General features: G+C 49.5%; 1 protein-coding gene and 1 pseudogene across 1 annotated transcript in view; one reads left to right on the top strand and one right to left on the bottom strand.

Moving 5' to 3' along the window:
- IGSF21 (immunoglobin superfamily member 21) overlaps positions 1-19,729 on the top strand; it is a 226,856-nt gene that overhangs the window by 180,695 nt on the left and 26,432 nt on the right. The window contains 1 exon segment of the mRNA XM_006914306.1: positions 13,340-13,458. Within this exon segment, the coding sequence (XP_006914368.1) occupies positions 13,340-13,458 (119 nt within the window).
- On the bottom strand, positions 18,661-18,779 carry LOC112481855 (annotated as a pseudogene).

Below are 19,729 nucleotides of genomic sequence, written 5' to 3'. Positions count from 1 at the left end.
AGGGAAAGCTAAGGTTTGTTTTATTCTACCAGAGTAATTGATCTTGCTCTGACGTGGTGCCGGGGCCATCCCAAAAGAGAGAGCAGGCTCCAGGCCGTTCTCAGATGTTTCATCCTCTCGATGGGCTGGACAGATCTGAGTTCCCGCCCCAGCTGACGTCCAGGCATTAGCTGTGTGACCTTAGACAAACTGCTTGTCCTCTCCGGGCCTCAGTTTCCTGCTCTGTTCAACAAGTTTGTCATTTTGATCTCACTTGGTGGTTGTAGGTACTAAATGGTAGAATGTCTGCTGGACGCGGTGCCCATTTCAGACCTGGAGGATACTTCCCCCTTCTCTCTCCCTGCACAAAGCTGGGCTGATTGACAGCCACACCAGAGGGCCTGGCCGGCTTAGGCTCCAGCAGACGAGGTTTCTCTGAGTTGCAATGTGATGGCGTGCGGCTTGCTTTTGTAAGGGTCAAGAACAATCTCCTTAAGCCTCTTTTCTGATCCTTTTGGCAAACTGTGGTTGAAGGAATTGACCCCCCAGGCTGCTCTGGTCTCAATTTAGAGGGACCCAGGTGATGGATTCTTGTTGGAGTTTGCCTCCAGGAAAAATGTGGTCCCTGCAGTTGAAGAAATCTGCTCTTAGTCGCCAGAAGGCAGAGCTGAACGGTGCACTCCGGGCCCCGGGCCACCTTGGCTGCAAGAGGTCCAGAGCCAAAACCATAGCTGACCTCAGAGCACCCATTTAGGCTGCTTCCCTGTTAAGACCCTTCCCGGTCTGTGCGACTTCGTTTCTCTCCTGCCGCTGACTGACCACCCTGTGGAAGCCCAGGCCACTCCCAGCTCGAAAGGCAATGAGCGTGGGGCTTCAGGGCATCAGCTCTGGAGCCCGACCGCCAGGATGCGAGTCCCAGCTCTGACATCTTCTGACTGAACAACCGTCAGCAAGTTCTAAACCTTACCCCATGCCTCAGTTTCCTCATCTGTGATCCTGGGATGGTGATACTAATGCCTACTTCATAAAATTGCTGTGAAGACTGAGCTTTACAGATGGGGAAACGGAGGCACGGGCACTAAATTACTTGCCCCAGGTCACTCAACCATAGCACGTTCAAGCTGGGAGCGCTGGTCCATAGAGCTCTGTTATTATTTTGTTATTGTTATTACTACTATCATTCTTATTCCAGAGAGCTTGTGTGAGGGTTGAAAGAGATCAGTGTTCAAAGTGCTTTGCACAGGGTCTTGCACACAGTAGGTGCTCAACGAACCACCGACATGCAGAGATGAACGAGGCACACACTGTCCATACACTGTCCCCTAGAATCTCTTTGTCCAGGGCCATAACTAGCCTTGCAAATAGGGGTGCAGCCATGTTCACTGAATAAGATCAGAGTGATCACTGGTGCCAAGAAGTGCGGGCGGAAACCCTGGGACAGTCACCTTCCCTGCTTTCCCTCTCCTGCTAAAGGCAGATTTGGTTCCAAGAGTCTCGGGGTCTTCAGGATGCCAGCTCTCACCCACTGCCAAGTAGAGAGGCAAAGATAGAGAGGCAGAGATTCCTGTCATAAAGCAAGGCACCCACAGGGATAGAAAGGAAGCAGCAGGCAAAGCCGTGTACCCTCAGCTTTTCTGCTTTGCTTCTGGTTGGCTCCCCGCCCAGCTTCCTGGTCTGAGTTCCCTTTGGCCCGCAGCCTTGTTTCTAGTCACACACCGCCCAGCATCCTCTTCCGTGGAGCCCATGCTCCAATCCCTGTGCCTGCTGAGCCTAGGATGGCACGGGGTGGAGATGAGGTGAAAGGAGCATCCTGAACCCTTGGTCCCGCACGCCTTGGCCCACCTCCCAACCCAGACCCCGAGTTGAGCAGGCTGACTGTGAGGGGCTAAATGGATCAATCAGGATGTGGAGGATAAAGTGGTTTCCATGGCAGCGGCAAGAGAGTGGAGAAGAGAGAGCTGGAGAGGAAGGGGAGGGGGGTCCGAATGGGAAGGACAGAGGAGGAGGAAACAGCAGGCCAGAGAGTCAGGGCAATGGGGACGACAGAGAGATGGAAGATGGGATGGGAGTGGGATTTGGGGCCCAAGGCTCATGGTAGCAGCCAAACAGGGAGGGAAGGGCCAGGATGGTTGGCACAGTGACCCCCATCTTCCACCAACCAGGCATCGACAAGGCCAGAGCAGCAGGGGCCAGTGATTCCAGGGTCCCAGGTACCAACTTCCTGGGCGTGGGTGATCGAGAGACCCCAGGTTAGACTGTGTGGTTTTTCATGGGGAATTCATCACTGGAAGATAAAATCTGACTTCTGGGAGGTATTTTTCCACATCGGGAACAGGTCACTCCCAGTTTGCCCACTGAGGAATCATGATTGCCCTCTCTAGAGCACCCCTCTGGGCAAGAGTGAAGGGGTCTTCCACAGCAACCTCATTTGAGCCTCAGCACAGAGGCTCCCGAAAGCCCAGAGGCAGAAGCCGAGGTTCAGAGTGGCGAGTGACCTGCCTGAGCTCATACAGTCTCAGAGGCTGAGCTGGATTTGCATGAGCCGTCAGTACTTCCAGTCCGGCAGGAAGGGTCTCCTCTCAGGGGAATGCTAGAACGTAGCGGGGTGCAGCTCAGGGGTGGGCTGGGGGAGGCAAGCCCCTTCTCTTGGAAAGGCAGAATGGGGCTTACCTGGTCCTCATCCTCCACGGCCAGAGTGCTGACAGGCTGGCAGCAGTCAGACCCTGATTATAATGCCTCAGGCTCAGGGCTGGCATTGCCAATCCACAGAGTCTGGGTCCAAGGCACCCTGGACAGAAGAGAGAAAGAGTGGGGAGCTAGGGGTGGGGCAGGCAGGGCCCTGCCATGTTCTGGAACTTTCCTCCACACACACCACCCCTTTGCCACCCGTCTCCATCATCCCTCCCCATCGGCCATGCATTTGATTGGAAGGCACAGATGTTTTGAACCCACTGAGTGGTTTTATGATGGAAACAGTTTTTAGGTTGAAAGGGGGATAAAATCGTGCTAATGGCTTTTTAAAGGCCCTGGGAAAAAAAGAGTTCAGGCAGTTTCTGGGAAGAAAGGAGAAAGCACACAAGAAAGAAAGTAATAAAACTCTTAGTGCTGGTGGAGGGGGCTCGGCTCTTAGATAAGGGGGCTTTTCTGGCTGCCCAGGCCCCCTGCCCAGAGCTCCCGCCCTTTCCCTCCACTCCCTGGCCCCTGCCCTCTCCCTGCCCCAATCCAAGACAGCCTGCCCACTTCTAATTGGTGCTGCTCAGTGTTCTCAGGTAAACCTGCCACACGTAGACCGGCTGGACCTTGGCTGGCTCCCGGGCCAGCGAGGATGGCTGGAAGATGGTGGCGGCCCTAGCTGTCGGCTCCCAGACCCATGGAATGATTCTGGCATGTCCTTCTCCTGCTTGGTCTAGGGGAGACGTTGGACCCCAAATCTCCAACTTTGTGTCATGAAAAGAGCACAGATATTTCTGGCTTGTTGAGACTCTGATTCATGGAGACTTTGGGCTCATAACAACCACGCTGCAGTTCAGTGAGCACCTGCTATGTGTCCAGCCCCAACCCCATGTGAGGGGCTCTTTAACACCATCCTCAATCCTCAAACCACCTTGCAGGGGGGCCATCCTTGGCCCATTTTTCAGAGCCCTCGCTGGATCACCTGGCACAGGTGGCCTGGCCTCTCCATCCTTGATCTGCTGCTGACTGCTATCTGGCCTGCAGCCAGTCACTCTTCTCTCTTAAGATTTTTCATTTGTTAAATGTGAGATGACCAACCATCCTGATTCGCCGGGAGCTGACTGGTCCCTGGGACATGGGACTTTCAGTGCCAAAACCAGGAATGTCCTCAATCAACCAGGCTGGGCTGGGAGATTGATATTAAAGAACTGCTAGCCTCTTCTACATATGTCCTGTGCCCAGAGGACAGGTCCCTTAGCTCGGAGGGGAGTCTCTTTCCTCCACCAGCATCTCTGCCCAGTGCAGTGCTCATGACTCCTCACCTTCCCCCTACTCTGCTCTTGTAAAGGGCTTGCTGGAGGAGAAAATCCAGGGATTGGCCGAAAGGAGGAGAGGAACTCATTTCTGCGTTTCAGATTGTTCTGTCCCTGTCCATTGGGGTTGAAACTTCTCCCTTCACAGGCAGCTTCTCCAGGAATGTATTGACGAGGGATGACTCAGGTCTTACCATTTCAGGTGACTTCAGCCAAGTTCACACCAAGCAGAACAAGAGCGTTTGCCCCTGAACTAAGTCTAGGATCTGGGTCCCCTTTCTGGAGGTGAGCCTGAGAGCATAGACCCACGTCCAGGAGGCCAGGAAAGACTGAGAATACATAATCCCTTTTAGCTGGAGGACAGGAAGCAGGTGCAGGGTGGGGTCCAGGAGGGCAGGCCTAGCATTAAGCCAGTGCAGAGTGAGAGTGATGGAGGCCACAGTTTGTGTGTGGCCAGCTCTGTGGCAGTCCCTGATGGTTCAAAGGACTTGTTCAAAGCTGCAAAATCTATTTTCAAATAATTTCCATTCAACCATGCTCACCAGAGACATACCACCTGTCAAGGCCTTCTAAGCTCTAGGTGCTGGTATTTGCGGTTTGGTGAAGTCAATGCAAAGGAATCACCCAGTGTGTTTGGCAGGAGGAGGGGCCCTTAAACGGATGGAGGGTCCCATGGGGAAGAAAGAAGGACTGAGCACCTGAGATTTAGAGTGGGATAACCTGGGAGCTTGTTAGAAACTCTCAGGCCCCACCCCCAGACCTACCAGAATCTGCATTTGAACAAGACCCTTGAGGGATTCTTGAACACCTTCAAGTTTGAGCCAAGCACCTCCGCACCTTCCCAGGGTCTCCTGTAGAAGATCCCATCCATGACAATTCTAGGTCTAGACAAGGTCTTTTCTTGCCTGTCCACATCTGCTTTCCCTGATCTGCCAGTTGCCACGAATGCTACCCCCAGTACCTAGTCCATTTTCTAGTATTAGGGGGTTTGTGCAAACTGCAGAGAGGGCGGCTGGGGTGGTGGAGCAGCCGGGGCTGGCTGGGCAAGGGCATACCTGGGCCGCTGGGCCCAATAAGCCAACCCGAGCTGCCTCCCAGCTTCCAGCCAGGCTCTGCAAATTACACAGGTGTGTTGACGGGGGCAGAGACCTCGAACGCCCCTCCTTTTCAGAGAGCAGCAAACCTTAGCACCAAACATTCTGATAGCACCCATGGTTGCCAGATACTTTATGGCAATTCTTATAAGCTCTGCCTCATGGCTCTGCAGAGGTAGAGAGGGCACTCAGTAAATGTGGCCCCTGCATCGAGGGGCGTGACCCTGAACTTGGAGAGTGAGCAGGTGTGTTTGACGACGGAGGGAGAAACAAGGTCCAGGCATCAAGGGATGTGCGGCCAATCAGGGAAGCATGGCAGATGCAAAACAGTAAAACTTCATTACTTCCCACTTGAGATCATTCCAGCAGGGATGAGGATGAGCAGAGCTGAGCAGGCACGAGGCTAATAAGATTGCAGGGGGTGTGTTTAACCTACTTGCAAGAATGAACTATTTCCTGGCCCCTTAGAAGCTCCGTTTCCATGCAAACAATGGTTATACAAATGAAAAGGCTCTCTAGTCTCCTCATTAAAGCAGTGCCTCAAAGGACCAATCGCTACCTGAATCTCCTCCATTAGCCCAGAATGAGGTACAATGTATATAAATGATGATGTTTGAATTACAAAATGCTTTTTAAATAGGATGGATTATAAAAGTTTGGTCCTGACAAGCCTTCTGATTCCACTGCTTTATTTTGGCAAGAGATGCGAGGCCACACTTTCTTCCTTTAGGCCATTCTCGGCTCCCTTTGTCCCTCCCTCCCTTGCTCCTTTTTGGGTCCCAGCTGAATCAGGGAGAATCTCACAGCCAGACTGTTCGGGCTTCACTCTCCAGTCAGTGAAAGCCGTGGGAAGGGAAGGGTTTCAGCTGGGAAAAGACAAGTCACATCTTCACTGTAATAAGGTCACTCTGGCAGCAGGGTGGGGAGGGGACAGACTGGAGGGGCCCAGGGTAGGCAGAGGTGACAAGAATGAAGACAGGAGTGGAGAGGTTCTGGAAGGGGCAGGGGCAGTGGAGTGGAGGGAAAGAAATGTCCATGGGTCACCTGTTCCACGACCGCACCTCCGCGGAGAGAGGATCAGAAGAGGGTCAGCGAGGCCCTCGAATGTCAGGCACATTCTTCTAGTAAAGCAACCCCAGAGCCCCCACCCTCCCCCCGGAGCCCGTTTAGCCATTTTGCATACTCAGCTCCAACAGGACTTGTTATCAGGGGTCGAAGCTCCCTGCAAATGGAAAAGAGCCCTTCATTAAGTAGGAATAGGGTGGTTGGGTGGGTGGGTGAGGGAGGGGTAATGCGGAGTGAGATGCTTCTAAAGGGAGGCACCCCAAGCAGTGCGTGAAAAGCCAAAAGTCGTAAGACGCTGAGGGGCCCTCGTACAGTCACCCTAGAAACAGCTGGACAGGGTCTTATAAACTTCCGCCCAGCCGTGGCGCTCCTCGGTCTCTCCCCGAGAGCAGTGAAAGCACGTGTCCGTTCCAGCACTTGTACACGCATGCTCATAGCACTTTTATCTATAACTCCCCAAACTGAGAGCATCCCAAGCGTCCACCCGCAGGTGAGCGGATAGACAAAAGCAGGTACCTGCGTGCAGTGGAATGATACTCAGCCATAAAGAGGACAGAACTACGGACGGAGGCAATGACATGGGTGAATCTCAAAATAATGATGACGAGTAAAAAAAAAAAAAGAAAGAAAAGAAATAGTGCACACTCTATGATTTCATTGATGTGAACTCCTAGGAAACACGATCTACGGTGACAGAAAGCAGAGCAGTGGTTGCCTGAGTTTAGGGGGTAGGGGGAGTTTACAAAAGAACACAAGGAAACTTTGGGGAGCGATGTGTTCATTATTCCGATTGTGGCAATGGTTTCAACGGTGTATACACACGTCAAAATCCAACAAATGCATAAACTTTACGTACAGTTTATTGTTTGTCAATTATACCTCAATAAGGCTATAAACAATTTTTTAGAGGAAAGACTCCCAGAAGACATATAGTGTAGGGGCACACTAACACCCCGCATTCCCCTTAAGATGTGGCAGGGCGAGACTGGTGTTTGTCATGATGGCCTTGATCCTGGGGCAATTTAATTAATGTCCAGCCAACTTTTTCTAAAAAGGAGGGAGACATAGATGCAGAGTTGATGGAAAAAGCGCCTTTAAGTGTTTTCGTTTAAAAATATTGCTCTGTCTTCTCCTATATATATATGCTCACCACAGCAAATAGTGCCTGGTACTCGGTAGGAGCTTAGTAATTTGTTTTAAATGTTTAATTAATCAACAGAGTAAGGAGAAGAAACTGACAAGCACTTACAGCCCAGTTCTAAGTGCATTTACATATGCTCATCAACTTAGAATTCGGTTCTCAGCAAAAGTCACCGACTGGATCCTCTGATTCCCCAACAGAACAGACAGAGTAACTCCAAGAGCCATCCCTGTGTCCTCCCAGCCCACCCTCTGGGCCCAAGTCCATGATCTCAATTCTGTGAGAATCTAGGACTCTTCCCAGTGGAAAGGCAAAGCCAGGAGAGGAAAGACAATCGGAGGCTTTTAAGTTGTGTCAGGTGTGGAGAATGTGAACGCGACTGGCTCAGCAAACTGCAGTCGCCAGAATTAAGGGGCTCACCGGAAGCCAAGAGAAAGGAGTTTGGGAACATTACAGACCATCCTGTTTATCTCAGCGGGCAGGAAGCAGATGGCTCTCATTACCTGGAGAGGTGGCAAAGCTCGGAATAGAAATACACACGAGAGCAGTGGAAGCAAATTCTGGAACCAGAGAGCTCAAATTATTTTGTTGGTGAGGGAAGATCTGTGAAGCAGTGTCAGGGTAGGGGGATGGGGCCCAAAGACAACTCGCGGGTTCTGTCATCCACCAGACTTGGTTTCGAGTCACGGTATCCACCTACTCACTCTGTGACCTCAGTCGTGTTACCTCTTCTCTGGGTGCCTCATTACCTCATCTATACAATGGGGATAATATATTATTATAGCTACATATTACATATTAGGGCATGTTTTATATACTGCATTATAACAGAGTAGTGTCAAGGATCCAGTGAGATAGGGTAAAATGCTTAACACAATGTCTCTCATTGTAAATCTCCATAAATATCAGCACTCCCCCTAGAGGCTGTAACCCCACAAGGCAGGTATTATAACAACCGTTTACCAGACGGAGAAAAAGAAGCCCAGAGAAGCCAAAGGACCTTGTCCAACTTTGTACAGCTAGTTAGATGCAGAGCCCACGCTAGAGCCCAGGACGCCTAACTTAGCCTAATCTGGCTTAGGCTGTTTCCACTACCCTCATTCACACAATGGATATGCCCTGATCACCTACTATGTGTCCAGGCTCACCTTCAAGGAGCTCATTTGCTTTCCTGGGAGGTAAGACAAATAGGTAACAAGGTAGCATAATAAGGACAGGTAGGTGGACCCAGACAGATGCAGCCCTGGGGAGGAGGAGAGGAATTCTGTCTATACAGGGAGCAGGCAGTCAGGGCAACCTGCCTGGCAGAGGTGACATCTGAATGCAGACGCTATGAACCGCTATGTATCTGTGATTCTATCCGTTGGACTCTCATGCCACACCAGCTCTGAGCTAAGCCCTTGAATGATCCCACGTAAGCGTCTCAACTGCCTGATGGGATCCCATATGGGCTTTGAAAGATGGCTAGAGGCTTGCCATGTGGACAAGACGAGAAGATGGTCTAAGCAGAGGTAACAACCTAGGCAAAGACATGGAGGTAGGGACCAAATCCTTGGCATCTCTGCATCTACCCACTCCAACCCCCAAGTCTCAGCACAGGGAATGGCACAGAATAGTCCGAAATACTGTGCTGAAGGTGGACAGCCTATAGTCCTGGCCCCAGGTCTGACAGAGCCCCAGTAACCAGCCCTCGCATGGCCTCACCTGAGCCATGGTGGCTCAGGTGGGGCCCCCACTATCTCTCTACCCAGCTTTTCAAAAACACAGTTACTCACCCTTCAGAGCTGCCGTCAGCGTTGGTCAGCTCCAGCCACCAGACTGCAGTACACTGATCTCGCCAAAAACCTTTGCGGTTATTAATAGTTCATTGATCGCAGCCAATTGCTGATGAGAGTAGGTCTCTTCACCCCAGTCCTCTTGGGGCTCTGTTATCTGTGAAGGCCCTTTATTCAGCATGCAGATCAATGCCACTCAAGTCTGGGGAAAGGGAGGTCCTTAGGCTGCTTAATCCACTTCAGAAGGGTAATATGAAGGCACAAGCTCAGATGAAGCACTCAGAGGCAGCTCAGTCCAGTCAATGCTGTGGCCTGGAAGCTTCTAGGTCCGCAGATGAGAACTAGAGTCCCCCTGGTTTCCAGCACAGAAGGAGACAAGATTCTCCATGCTCACACACAGCCATCACTCATCAATTTAATAAATACTTATTGAGTACCTACCATGATATGCAAGGCCTGGGGTAAACTGGTAAACCAGACAGATGCAGACTCTGCCTTCATGGAGCTTACCATGCTTGGCAAGAGAAGTAGGACCTTGTAGAGTCACAACATATGTGATTAGATTAGAGTTGAGACAAGCACTACTAAGGACTGGTATGAGGAGACCTGCTGTATCCGTTAGCTATGGCTGCGTAACAAGCCATCCCAAACCTGGATGGTTTAAAGCAATAACTCATGAGTCTAGGAGTTGGCTTGGCTGAGTGTGGCTTCTGAGCGTGGCCTTTGCTGGAATGACTGGGCCAACTAGGGCCTCTCTCCACATGTTTGCGTGCTCTATCAGAGGCAGGGAGAAAGTGAATGGGGTGGTGTTCTTTTGAGACCGATGCTTAGAATTTGCACACAAACATACTTTTGGTCAAAGCACGTCACGAAACCAAGAATGGGGAAATAGATTCCACCCCTAGATGGGAGGAATTGTAAAGGTGCATGGCAAGAGGCGTCGATTCAGGGAGGCTATTAATCCCAGCCTCAGTGTGATCAATCTACCAACCCACCTAGTCCACTATGAAAGTGATCGTTTCTTTGTAACTTGAAAGATGTAGCCAGGGGAAGAAAACCCAATATTCTTAAGGGGGAAAAAAATATTGCCAACGAAAAGTGCTTAATCAAAACAGGAACTTAGCTAAAATGCATCTGTGGGTGTCACTTAGGAGGGATCCTGGATGGGATCCTGGACCAGAAAAAGAACATTAGTGGGAAAACTGGTGACATCCAGATAAAGTCTGGAGTTGAGTTAATAGTGATGTATCGATGTTGGTCTCTTCATCTGACAGCTCCATCGTGGTCACGTAAGGTGTTGATAATGGGGGAAGTTGGGTGAGGGTGCACAGGAACTCTCTACTCTGTGCAACTTTCCTGTAAATCTAAAATGATTCCAAAGTAAAAACCTTATTTTTCAAAAAGGAATTTGGCACATGGGAGGAATGGAAAGAATGCTGTCCTAGCTGGAGGAAGAGGAAGGCTGAGGTGTGGCTGGAGATGCGGCAGAAACCAGCTGTGCGGGGGCCTTGTTGTCTGAGATAAGGATTCTGGTCTTTATCTTAAGAGCAGAGGGAAGCCCTAGAAGCTCTAGGAGGGGCAATACCAGTATGGCCATTTGCATTTGAAGAAATCTGGGTTCTATCTTGAGAATGCCTCAGGAGGGCGATGAGCAAGGGCACAGAAAAAGTTAGCTGTTCACCTTTGTGTTCCGGGTGAGAAAAGGTGGGGGCAGTGGAGATCGACGAAGTGGAGAGTTCAGGGTATATTTAGTAGGCAGAACACCTGGGGCGTGGCCACGGACTATCTGGGGAGTAGAGAAATGGGGGATATCAAGAATGGTGCACAGGAGTGCGTCTTGGACGGATGGTGGGGGGCAGGACCATTTGTGGAGCTAAGGCAACCCGTAGAAGGAACGTCTGAATCCGTAGAAAGAGCCCGTAGTGAGAAGCTGCCTTCTTTATAAAACACCAATCCAGGTGTCCTCTGAGCCGTCTTCTATGCCACCTGTGTTGTGTTACCTACGCGCATCACCCGAACATATTGCTTATGTTACTGTCACCTGAGCATGTCATTAGTGTAGCAATTACCTAGACATGTCGCCTGTGTTGCTATCACATAAACACATCTGCATATATCACCTATGTGGCGGCTACCTGAACAGTTCCACCTGTGTGTCAACCATGTCCTTATTATCTTATTACATCACCTGGGGAGCTGCAAGCTACACACGTCCCCTGAGACTGTCTCTTCACAGAGCTGTCATCTGAGCACGCCACCTGCACACCTGTCGCCTACAGAAGTTACCTAAGCAGGTAGCCTCTATAACTGACACCTAGGAGTGTCACCTAAACATGTCACTCGAGGTCACTGTCACTCAGCAACAGTGCCCAGTCAAGAGGCTATTTTTCAGTCTAGCTGCGTTACAAAGAAAGTAGTTTCCTACAGTTTCCACCATCACTGTGCTCATCTCAGAGCCTCGAGGAGAGGGAGGCAGCATCTTCCCGCAAAGTTTCCCTGATGGAAAGCTCCCTGCTCTTTAAGTCTTTCCTGACAGTCCACCATCACTGTGCTCATCTCAGAGCCTCGAGGAGGAGCGGGAGGCAGCATCTTCCCGCAAAGTTTCCCTGATGAAAAACTCCCTGCTCTTTAAGTCTTTCCTGACAGTCGGGTAGACCAGATGTCGACCTCTGGTATTCTATGTAAATGAAGGTATTTGTTTATGATAATGTGTGCTGAGTGGTAGGAGACAAAGCCAGTCCCTTAGAAGGGCTGGCTCTGCTCAAAGAGATGACAGCTAAGGAAGTAGATGAGGGTCCAAGTGTGGGGGTGGGAGGAAGGGAAGGGAAGTGGGGGACAATGAGTCACAAGGAAATGGGAGCTGGGAGACAAAGAGAGGGGGGACAGCTAAAATGAGAGAAGAAAGGGGTAAATCTGAGGTTAGCTTGCTCAGCAGAAACAGATGGGGGAGAGAGGCTTAGCTGAGCAGAGTGGAAAATGTGTCCACAACGGGTGGAAACGAAGAACTGAACTGAAGGATGCTCCCTTCTCAAGGTGGCAGGTCTCAGAGAGAGCTGGCCTGACTCACGCAAAGTTACATAACATACCAACGGCAAGGGCAGGATTTGAACTTGGCCCCCTCTGACACCACGTCAGGGCTCTTCAGTACAGGAGTGAAGGAAGATCTGCCTTGTAGGCATTTTCCACAGGGAGAGAGAATAATGTATAAACTCATGTTTAGCATGGTCTGACCCTGTAGACCCTATAGAAGGATCTAGAACATGAATTGTCAAACTACAGCCTATGGGTCAAATCCAGACTGTTTTTTAACAGCCAGTGAACTAAGAATGTTTTTTACATTTTTTTAATGATTAGGGGGAAAAATGAAACAGAAGATTTCATGGCACAAGAAAATGCATAACATTCCAATTTCAATGGTTATAAATAAAGTTTTATTGAAACACAGCCACACTGATTTGCTTTTGCACTGTCTGTCGCTACTTCTGCTTTACAAGGACAGAGTTGAGTCGTTTGTGACAGAGACTGTGGAAGCAACAAACCCTAAAATATTTACTCTCTGGACTTTTAGAGAGTAAAGGTACGAGAGGGTCTCTCCCGTCCTCAGAGTCACCTCCTCTAAGAGGCCCTCCTGGCTTCCTCAGACAAGACCAGCTGCTCCTGCTTGGCACTTGGATAAGCTCGCCCTCTCCCACGTGATCTGGAGTGCCGATGAGCTTCCCTGCCTAGGCTTCTTGGAGACAAGAATTTTACTGTGCTTCTTCTCAAGTCCCCAGGGCTGGGCATAAAGTGACAGACAGCAAGGCAGCATTCAAATTCCCATCCTGGTTCTTATTGGCCGTATTGATGGGGAGAGGAGCTATTAAGTCTCCTCTGGAGCCTCAGTTTCCATGTCTATGAAATGGGAAAAGCGATCCATGCATGGAGGGTGGCTATGAGAAACACGTGAGGCGATGACCAGGTAACAGTTCCATATTGCACACCAGGGACCTCAGAAGCCATGTCATCCTCAGGGCCCCTGGGAGTGGGCACCACTGCCATCCCCAGTTCATGAGGCCGAAAGGAGCACAGATTGAACTCCGGCTGAGCACACAGCCCTCACCTTCACCTTCCGAAGCATGGAGCACAGGGCCTGGCATGCGGTCGGTGTTCCATGAGTGGCGCCCCTCCCCCCAGCACAGCACGTGGCTGTGTGGATGATGCAGGGGTATTTCCTGAGCAAAGGCTCAGCAGTGGGCGGTGGGTGGGTTCCTGGAATGCTGGGCCTTCCAGCCCCTCACGCTGCTCCTCTGCCTCCCCCAGGCTGCCCGAGGTCCGCGTCTCGGACAATGGACCCTATGAGTGCCACGTGGGCATCTATGACCGTGCCACGAGAGAGAAGGTGGTGCTGGCATCAGGCAACATCTTCCTCAACGTCATGGGTGAGTGCAGGGCCCCTGGCCCCAGCATCACAGTGAGGAGGGGGGTGCGTGTGTGTATGTGGGTGTGTGTGCGCACACACACACACGTGCATGTGTGCACAGGGGGGCTGTCTCAGGAACCACCTGCCAAAATGCCTGTCACGCTGGCAGTGGACCCTCTTCTTTCCCACCTTGGCCCTTGAGGGGCAAGGAGACCACCCTGCCCCTCAAGGACTTGATCCCTGAGGATTTCCTCTCAGGACCTCCTTATCCTACCATCACTGAGACCATGACCTCATGAAGACAAGGTTGCACCTCATCCCTGGGTCTTCCGGGACTGGGCATTTTGAGAGCCTCTGTCACATTGATTGGAACAAACGAGGAACTTGAAGGAATAGTAAGAGCTTCCCACAGGGCAGAAGGCTGTCACAGTTTGGGGGCTTCAGTTTCCCCTTCTGTAAGATGGGGGTGGGATGTGGGCCTAGTGGATCATTCACGGATCCCTCAGCTTCTGTTTCCGCGACCCAGTGAGGACTCAGGGATGGAGGGACTGGGCACTGTGGGAGCAGCTGTGTGGACTCCTTTCCCAGACTGGAGCCAGGAGCCACATTCACAGAAACATTCGCGGGGAAAATGCAGTGGGGGTGGGTGCTCCCCTGGGGGATTGACAATCCAGGAGCCTCCCTGGCGGGTCTGAGCATCTCAGCAGCCATGCATACCTGCTGCAGAGAGGATGATTCTGCCCCAGCCGTGTGTTCCCTCCCTGGACCTCCCAAGGCCTTTCCTGAGATGCTGAAGGATCAGGTGATGAATTAGAAAGCGAGCTAAACTGGATGTCAAGGCTCCTGGGTTCTGACCCTGTTATCTGTGCCTCCATTTCTACATCTGCAAAATGGGGACGATAATGCTCATGCCCGTTTTTCTGGCAGCCTGTGTCCCCCACCCCAGCCTCAGTTTCCCCATTTTTAAAAGCAAGGGCCTTGCTCCCAGTGATCTCTGAGCCCCTTCAGCGCTGACATCCTTGACAGGCAGTCTCTCGGATTCTGCCGGCAGAACTCTCGGGACTTGGCATCGACTCTGGGCTCCAGTGTTCTCTGATTTTCTTATCAAATGATATTTATCAGGGAAAAAAAGCTTACGGTACAAGGGCAATCAATGAAAGCATAAAGGCCCTATTGAAAGCCGTTGCTTCTGGGAAAATTGAAAACCTCCAAAAGCCAGACCCTCCCTAAGGGACATTGATTCCCACAGTGGCCGTATATGGTATATGGTGTGTTTTGGTTTCCTGGGGAACGGGCCATGGCGGGGAGGTGACGGTGCCAGGAAACCCCTCTTCCAGTGGCCCGCTCACTGATCGGCCCGTCAAATATGGGCAGGGAACATTCTCGGTGCTCAGCCCTGGGTAGGTCAAACCAGGGAACCAAACTTAGTTTGTACCATCAAGGGGCTCCCAGTCCGAAGAAGGACATGTACACCATCGTGTACTCACCAGATATTTATTGAGCACCTACTATATGCCAGGTAATGGACACACATCTTTAAAAGGACATCATTTTTGTCCTTGGGGAGTTTGTGTCCAGTGCATGAGACAAGCGTAAAACATATGCATAGATGAATAAGCGAGATGATTGTGGATGGTGATAAATACCAGGAAGAAAAATAGAGCAGGGCAATGAGATAATAAGTGACTACAGGTGACGTGGTGGCTAGTTTAGGGAGAGGACTCAAGAAAGGCCCCTCAGAGACTGCTGGGCTAAGTGCTTTCCATGTTATGTCATTTAGTCCTCACCACCAACCCGAGGCGAGATACTAGTGGTGCCATTATGCCCATTTTGCAGGTGCAGATAAGGAGGCACAGAGAAAGCAGACAACTTGCCTAAGTTCACACAGCCAGGATCACAAAATTTCCCTTTGCTATCAGGCAGCTTAGTGTTGGGACCACACTTTTGGAACATTGATCTAAGCCTCTAAGTATTCAAAAAAATACGAATTCTGTATATATCTACATCGATACATAAATATCAACATCTGTATCTATAGTCCTATCCATGTACAATGTATCTCTCTCTCCTTCTAATTCTCACCTTACCTTACCCCAGGGCTGAGAGAGACGGCGGGGTTGAGCATGAGGGAAGTTCCCCAGCAGCCACATCAGCTGGGAGACAGGAACTATACTGATCCCATTGCTTAGACCAGGACTCAGAGATGGGAGGGACTTGGCCAGGGTTGGGAGGATTCAATGAGACAATCTACAGAACAGAATGTTCTGAGCTCAGGCACATTCTGAGTGCTCAATAAATAGTATCTCTTGTAGTATCAACAAATAGTAATAATGTCAGTTAAAAATCTGGCACAGTTAGAAAGGTTAAAAATTGTGCCATCTCCCCTCCCCCCACTCCATGATGCTCTCCTTTAAATATATGTCAAGCCATGCTTCAAAAATTAAAATCTATTCATTGTTTTGGCCTGTCTGTGACATTGCATAGACCCTTTCTTGTCACACCTGCACACACAAAGAGCCTCCCTTCCAAGCTAGCGGAGGTCGTTGAAAGCTGGGGTCTCTCCTTTGTGTCACAAGGGACCCTAAGGACTGGCAGATGACAGTGGGCTAGATAGCCCCTGTACAATTCGGGAGTCAAAGGGAAGCTTCCCAGGACAGTGGGGAGGGGGAACCGGGGAGCTGGGCACGGTTCAGGGCATCAAAAGCACAGCGCGGTTCTGCCAGAGAGAGGAGCTGGGCAACGCTGTCTGCCATCGCTGTGTCTGCATCCAGCGCGTTCTAACGCGCGCTTTCCAGAGGCCTCCGGCTGGAGATCAAAATGCAAGAGCGGCTGTAATTTCACGCCTATAACAGCCCCGCTATGTGGTGGGGAAAGACATTTGGGAGCCCCATGGGTGACACCGAGGGTTCGTGCCGCACATAGTCATTAAAATGTTTTTATATGAGCTACAGATAAATTGTAAGCCAATTTGAAAGGTGCATGCTGGGCCGCGGGAATGCATTATACACCGTCACGGAAGCATTGCAAAGGCTCTTCTTGGGGGTGCAGGTTAGGCGGGAAAGCATGTTAAGGGTGCGATGTTACAATCAATTAGATTGTGAGGCCCAGACACCCCCACCCTGTCCAAGCCGAAGACATTGCTCTTCTGGTTCTGCCAGAGACCAAGGCACAGGGTTTCTCTGCCACCCTCGCCAGATCCACCAAAGGGGCTCTTCCGGCCCTTAGCTGTTAATCAAGGCCACTGTCCATCAAACATGGGCTGTGCGCCTGGCATTGAGTGCTCAGTGTCAACCTATGGTTAATCACATGACCCTTCAGGAGCCTGCCGAAGCAGGTATGGTCATCTCCCTTTTACGAATGAGGGGACGGAGGCTCTGTATATGTAAGGGGCTCACCCATGTGAGTGACCGAGCTGGGGGCAGTCCCATCATGTCTGCCCAAGATTAGAGCTGGTGCTCCTAGCAGCAATTCTGAATTCCCAAGGGAAAACTTTGACACAAGGGCTGTCAGTAACACAAACAGGAAGTAACAGGAAGCATGGGGCAGGGACTGTGGAGAGAGAGGAGACCTCAGTAAGCCTGAGCCCTCGCTAGGAGCACTTAGTTCTCCAAATGCAGATGTTCAGGTGGGACTATTTTTCCTTTGGGGGCCTGTAGGAGTCTAGGAAAACAAGGAGCACATTTGAGCCCCCCACTTCTTCATTCTTGTACCCCTGTCCCTGTGGGTGCTTCCCCAATCCTCTAGTACCCCCACTACTCAAACCCTCTGAAAGGAGCACTGGACTTGGAGTCCAGCAGACCTGGGTCCAAATCCAGGTCAATGTCCACTCGTGACATGGACAGTTCAGTACTGAGCTTCTCCGTTAAAGTATATTAGAAGATGGTTTGAATGCCCACACGCGGGCATTCTAAATCAGTGTCCCTCTGTGGGTCTGTGCCTCTGTGTCCAAATTTCCATCTCTTACAAGGACATCAGGCATTGGATGAGGTGCACCCCAATCCAGTATGATCCCATCTTAAGTTGGTTATACCTGCAGAGCCTCTGTTTCTAAATAAGGCCACATTCACAGGTACAGGGGGTTAGGACTGGAACATATGTTTCTGGGAAACACAATTCAACCCACAACAGTAACTGAGCCAGAAGGTAGCAGGATTCACTGTCTGGCTCTGAATCCAATACTCTCTACTCCCACCCACGTGGGACCCCTTCATTGAGCTTTCGCTAATATGTCAGTTGCTGTGCTAAGTTCCTCATACGATAACTGACTGACCAATCACAAAAACTACCATTTCCCCTTTGACAGATAAAGTAACTGAGAGAGGTTATGTCACTTGCCTAGGCCACCCAGCCAGCCAGCTAGTGGCAAAGTCAGGGTAAACGGATGCATCCTATACACTTAACCATTCTGCTCTACTGGAAGTCACAAAGTATCAATAAGCATTAATAAAACATTTTATCTCAAGATTCTTCTCTCAATTCTGGAGGTGTCCAAGTGAGATTGGCAGAGGAAGGTAGAATTTTGGAATCTGCAATGGCCCCAAACCACACCGTATGCTTTTCAAACCTGGGGCTGGAGAACACAGCTTCCAGCCCAGAGAACAGTTGTTAATGAGCTTTGCAAAGCTTGTCTTTTTGTTTTGTTTTGTTTTGTTTTGTTTTCGGTATGTTTTACTGAATTTTTATTAAGTGCATCTGGTGCTTTTTCCTCCTTGTTTTTTAAAAAATGGTTTTATTGAGCTGTAATTCACATAACATAATTCTATCATTTAGAGTATACCATTCAGTGGTTTTTAGCATATTCACAGAGCTGAGCAACCACTTTTCTTTCGAGCCAATTTTACCGCATTTTCAATACTCCAAAGGAAATCCTATACTCGTTAGCAGTTACTCCTCGTCCCAAATCCCTCCCCGCTAGTCTTAGGCAAACACTCATCTACTTTCTACCTCTGTGGATTTGCCTGGGCATTTCATATTACTAGGATTACACAATATGTGTTCTTTTATGGCTTTTGTGATTTCTTTCACTTAGGATAATGTTTTCAAGGTTCAACCATACCGGAGCATGTATCAGAGCTTCATTCCTTTTATTTATTTATTTATTTATTTATTTATTCATTCATTCATTCATCCATTCATTTTAGGTGAGGCAACCCTTGGTTGACCTCACAGATTGCAAGGACCTTGTCAGCTTACACTCTCTTATTTTTTATTTTTGTTTTTACGTCCACAGCACCTGGTCTTCCTAGGTGATCTCCCATCCAAGTACTAACCATGCCCAACCCAGCTTAGCTTCCAAGATCAGCCGGGATTGGGCTTGTTCAGGATGGCATGGCCGTAGACTCAATCCTTTTTACAGCTAACTAACATTCCATTTATAATAGATGACACTTTTTTTCCAGTTGATGGACATTTAGATAGTTTCCACTTTGGGGCTATTATGAATAATGCTACTACAAACATTCGTGTACAAGTTTTCGTGTAAATATATAGTTTCAATTCTCTTGTGAAGTGGTATTTTGATTTGCATTTCTCTAATGGATAATGATATTGAGCATCTTTTCATGTGCTTATTGGCCATTTGTAGATCTTCTTAGAGAAATATCTTCAGATCTTTTGCTCATTTTCAAATGGGTTATTTGTCTTTTTATCATTGAGCTGTAAGAGTTTCTTATTCCAGATACAAGGGCCTTGTCAGATATATAATTTGCATACATTTTCTCTCATTTCGTGAGTTATCATTTCACTTTCTGGATCGAGCCCTTTAAAGGAAAAAAGGTTTTCATTCTGATGAAGTCCATTTATATACTTTTTTTTTTCTTTTGTGATTTGTGCTTTTGGTGTTGTATCTAAGGAAGATTTGCCTAACCCAAAGTTGTAGTTTACTCCTATGTTTTTCTTCTACGAGCGTTTATAGTTTTTAGTCTTATGTATAGGTTTATGATCTATTTCGAGTTCATCTTTGTACGTGGTGTGAGGGAGGAATCTGCTTCCATCATCTGCATGCGGGTACTCAGTGGTCCCAGCACCAATTTTCGAACAGCCTCTTCTCTCCCCATTGAATTGTCTAGGCGTCCTCATTGACTGCAAATGTGAGGGTTTATTTCTGGACTCTTTATTCTATTCCCTTGATCTATACGTCCTCATGCACTTCTGGTGCTTTTTAAAGCTATCTGGCCACCTCCAGCCTGGTTCTGTCACTCTCCTTCTGTGTACCTTTGGGCAATCAGTTCACAGAAGTCCTCCAGTGGCCAGTTCCTTCAGTTTTCACATTATAAGAAATTCACCCCGGG

The sequence above is a fragment of the Pteropus alecto genome, unplaced genomic scaffold (assembly GCF_000325575.1).
Source record: "Pteropus alecto unplaced genomic scaffold, ASM32557v1 scaffold125, whole genome shotgun sequence".
Lineage (NCBI taxonomy): Eukaryota > Metazoa > Chordata > Mammalia > Chiroptera > Pteropodidae > Pteropus > Pteropus alecto.
Note: the sequence above shows the minus strand (reverse complement) of the source record. Positions and strands in the feature narration are given on the sequence as shown.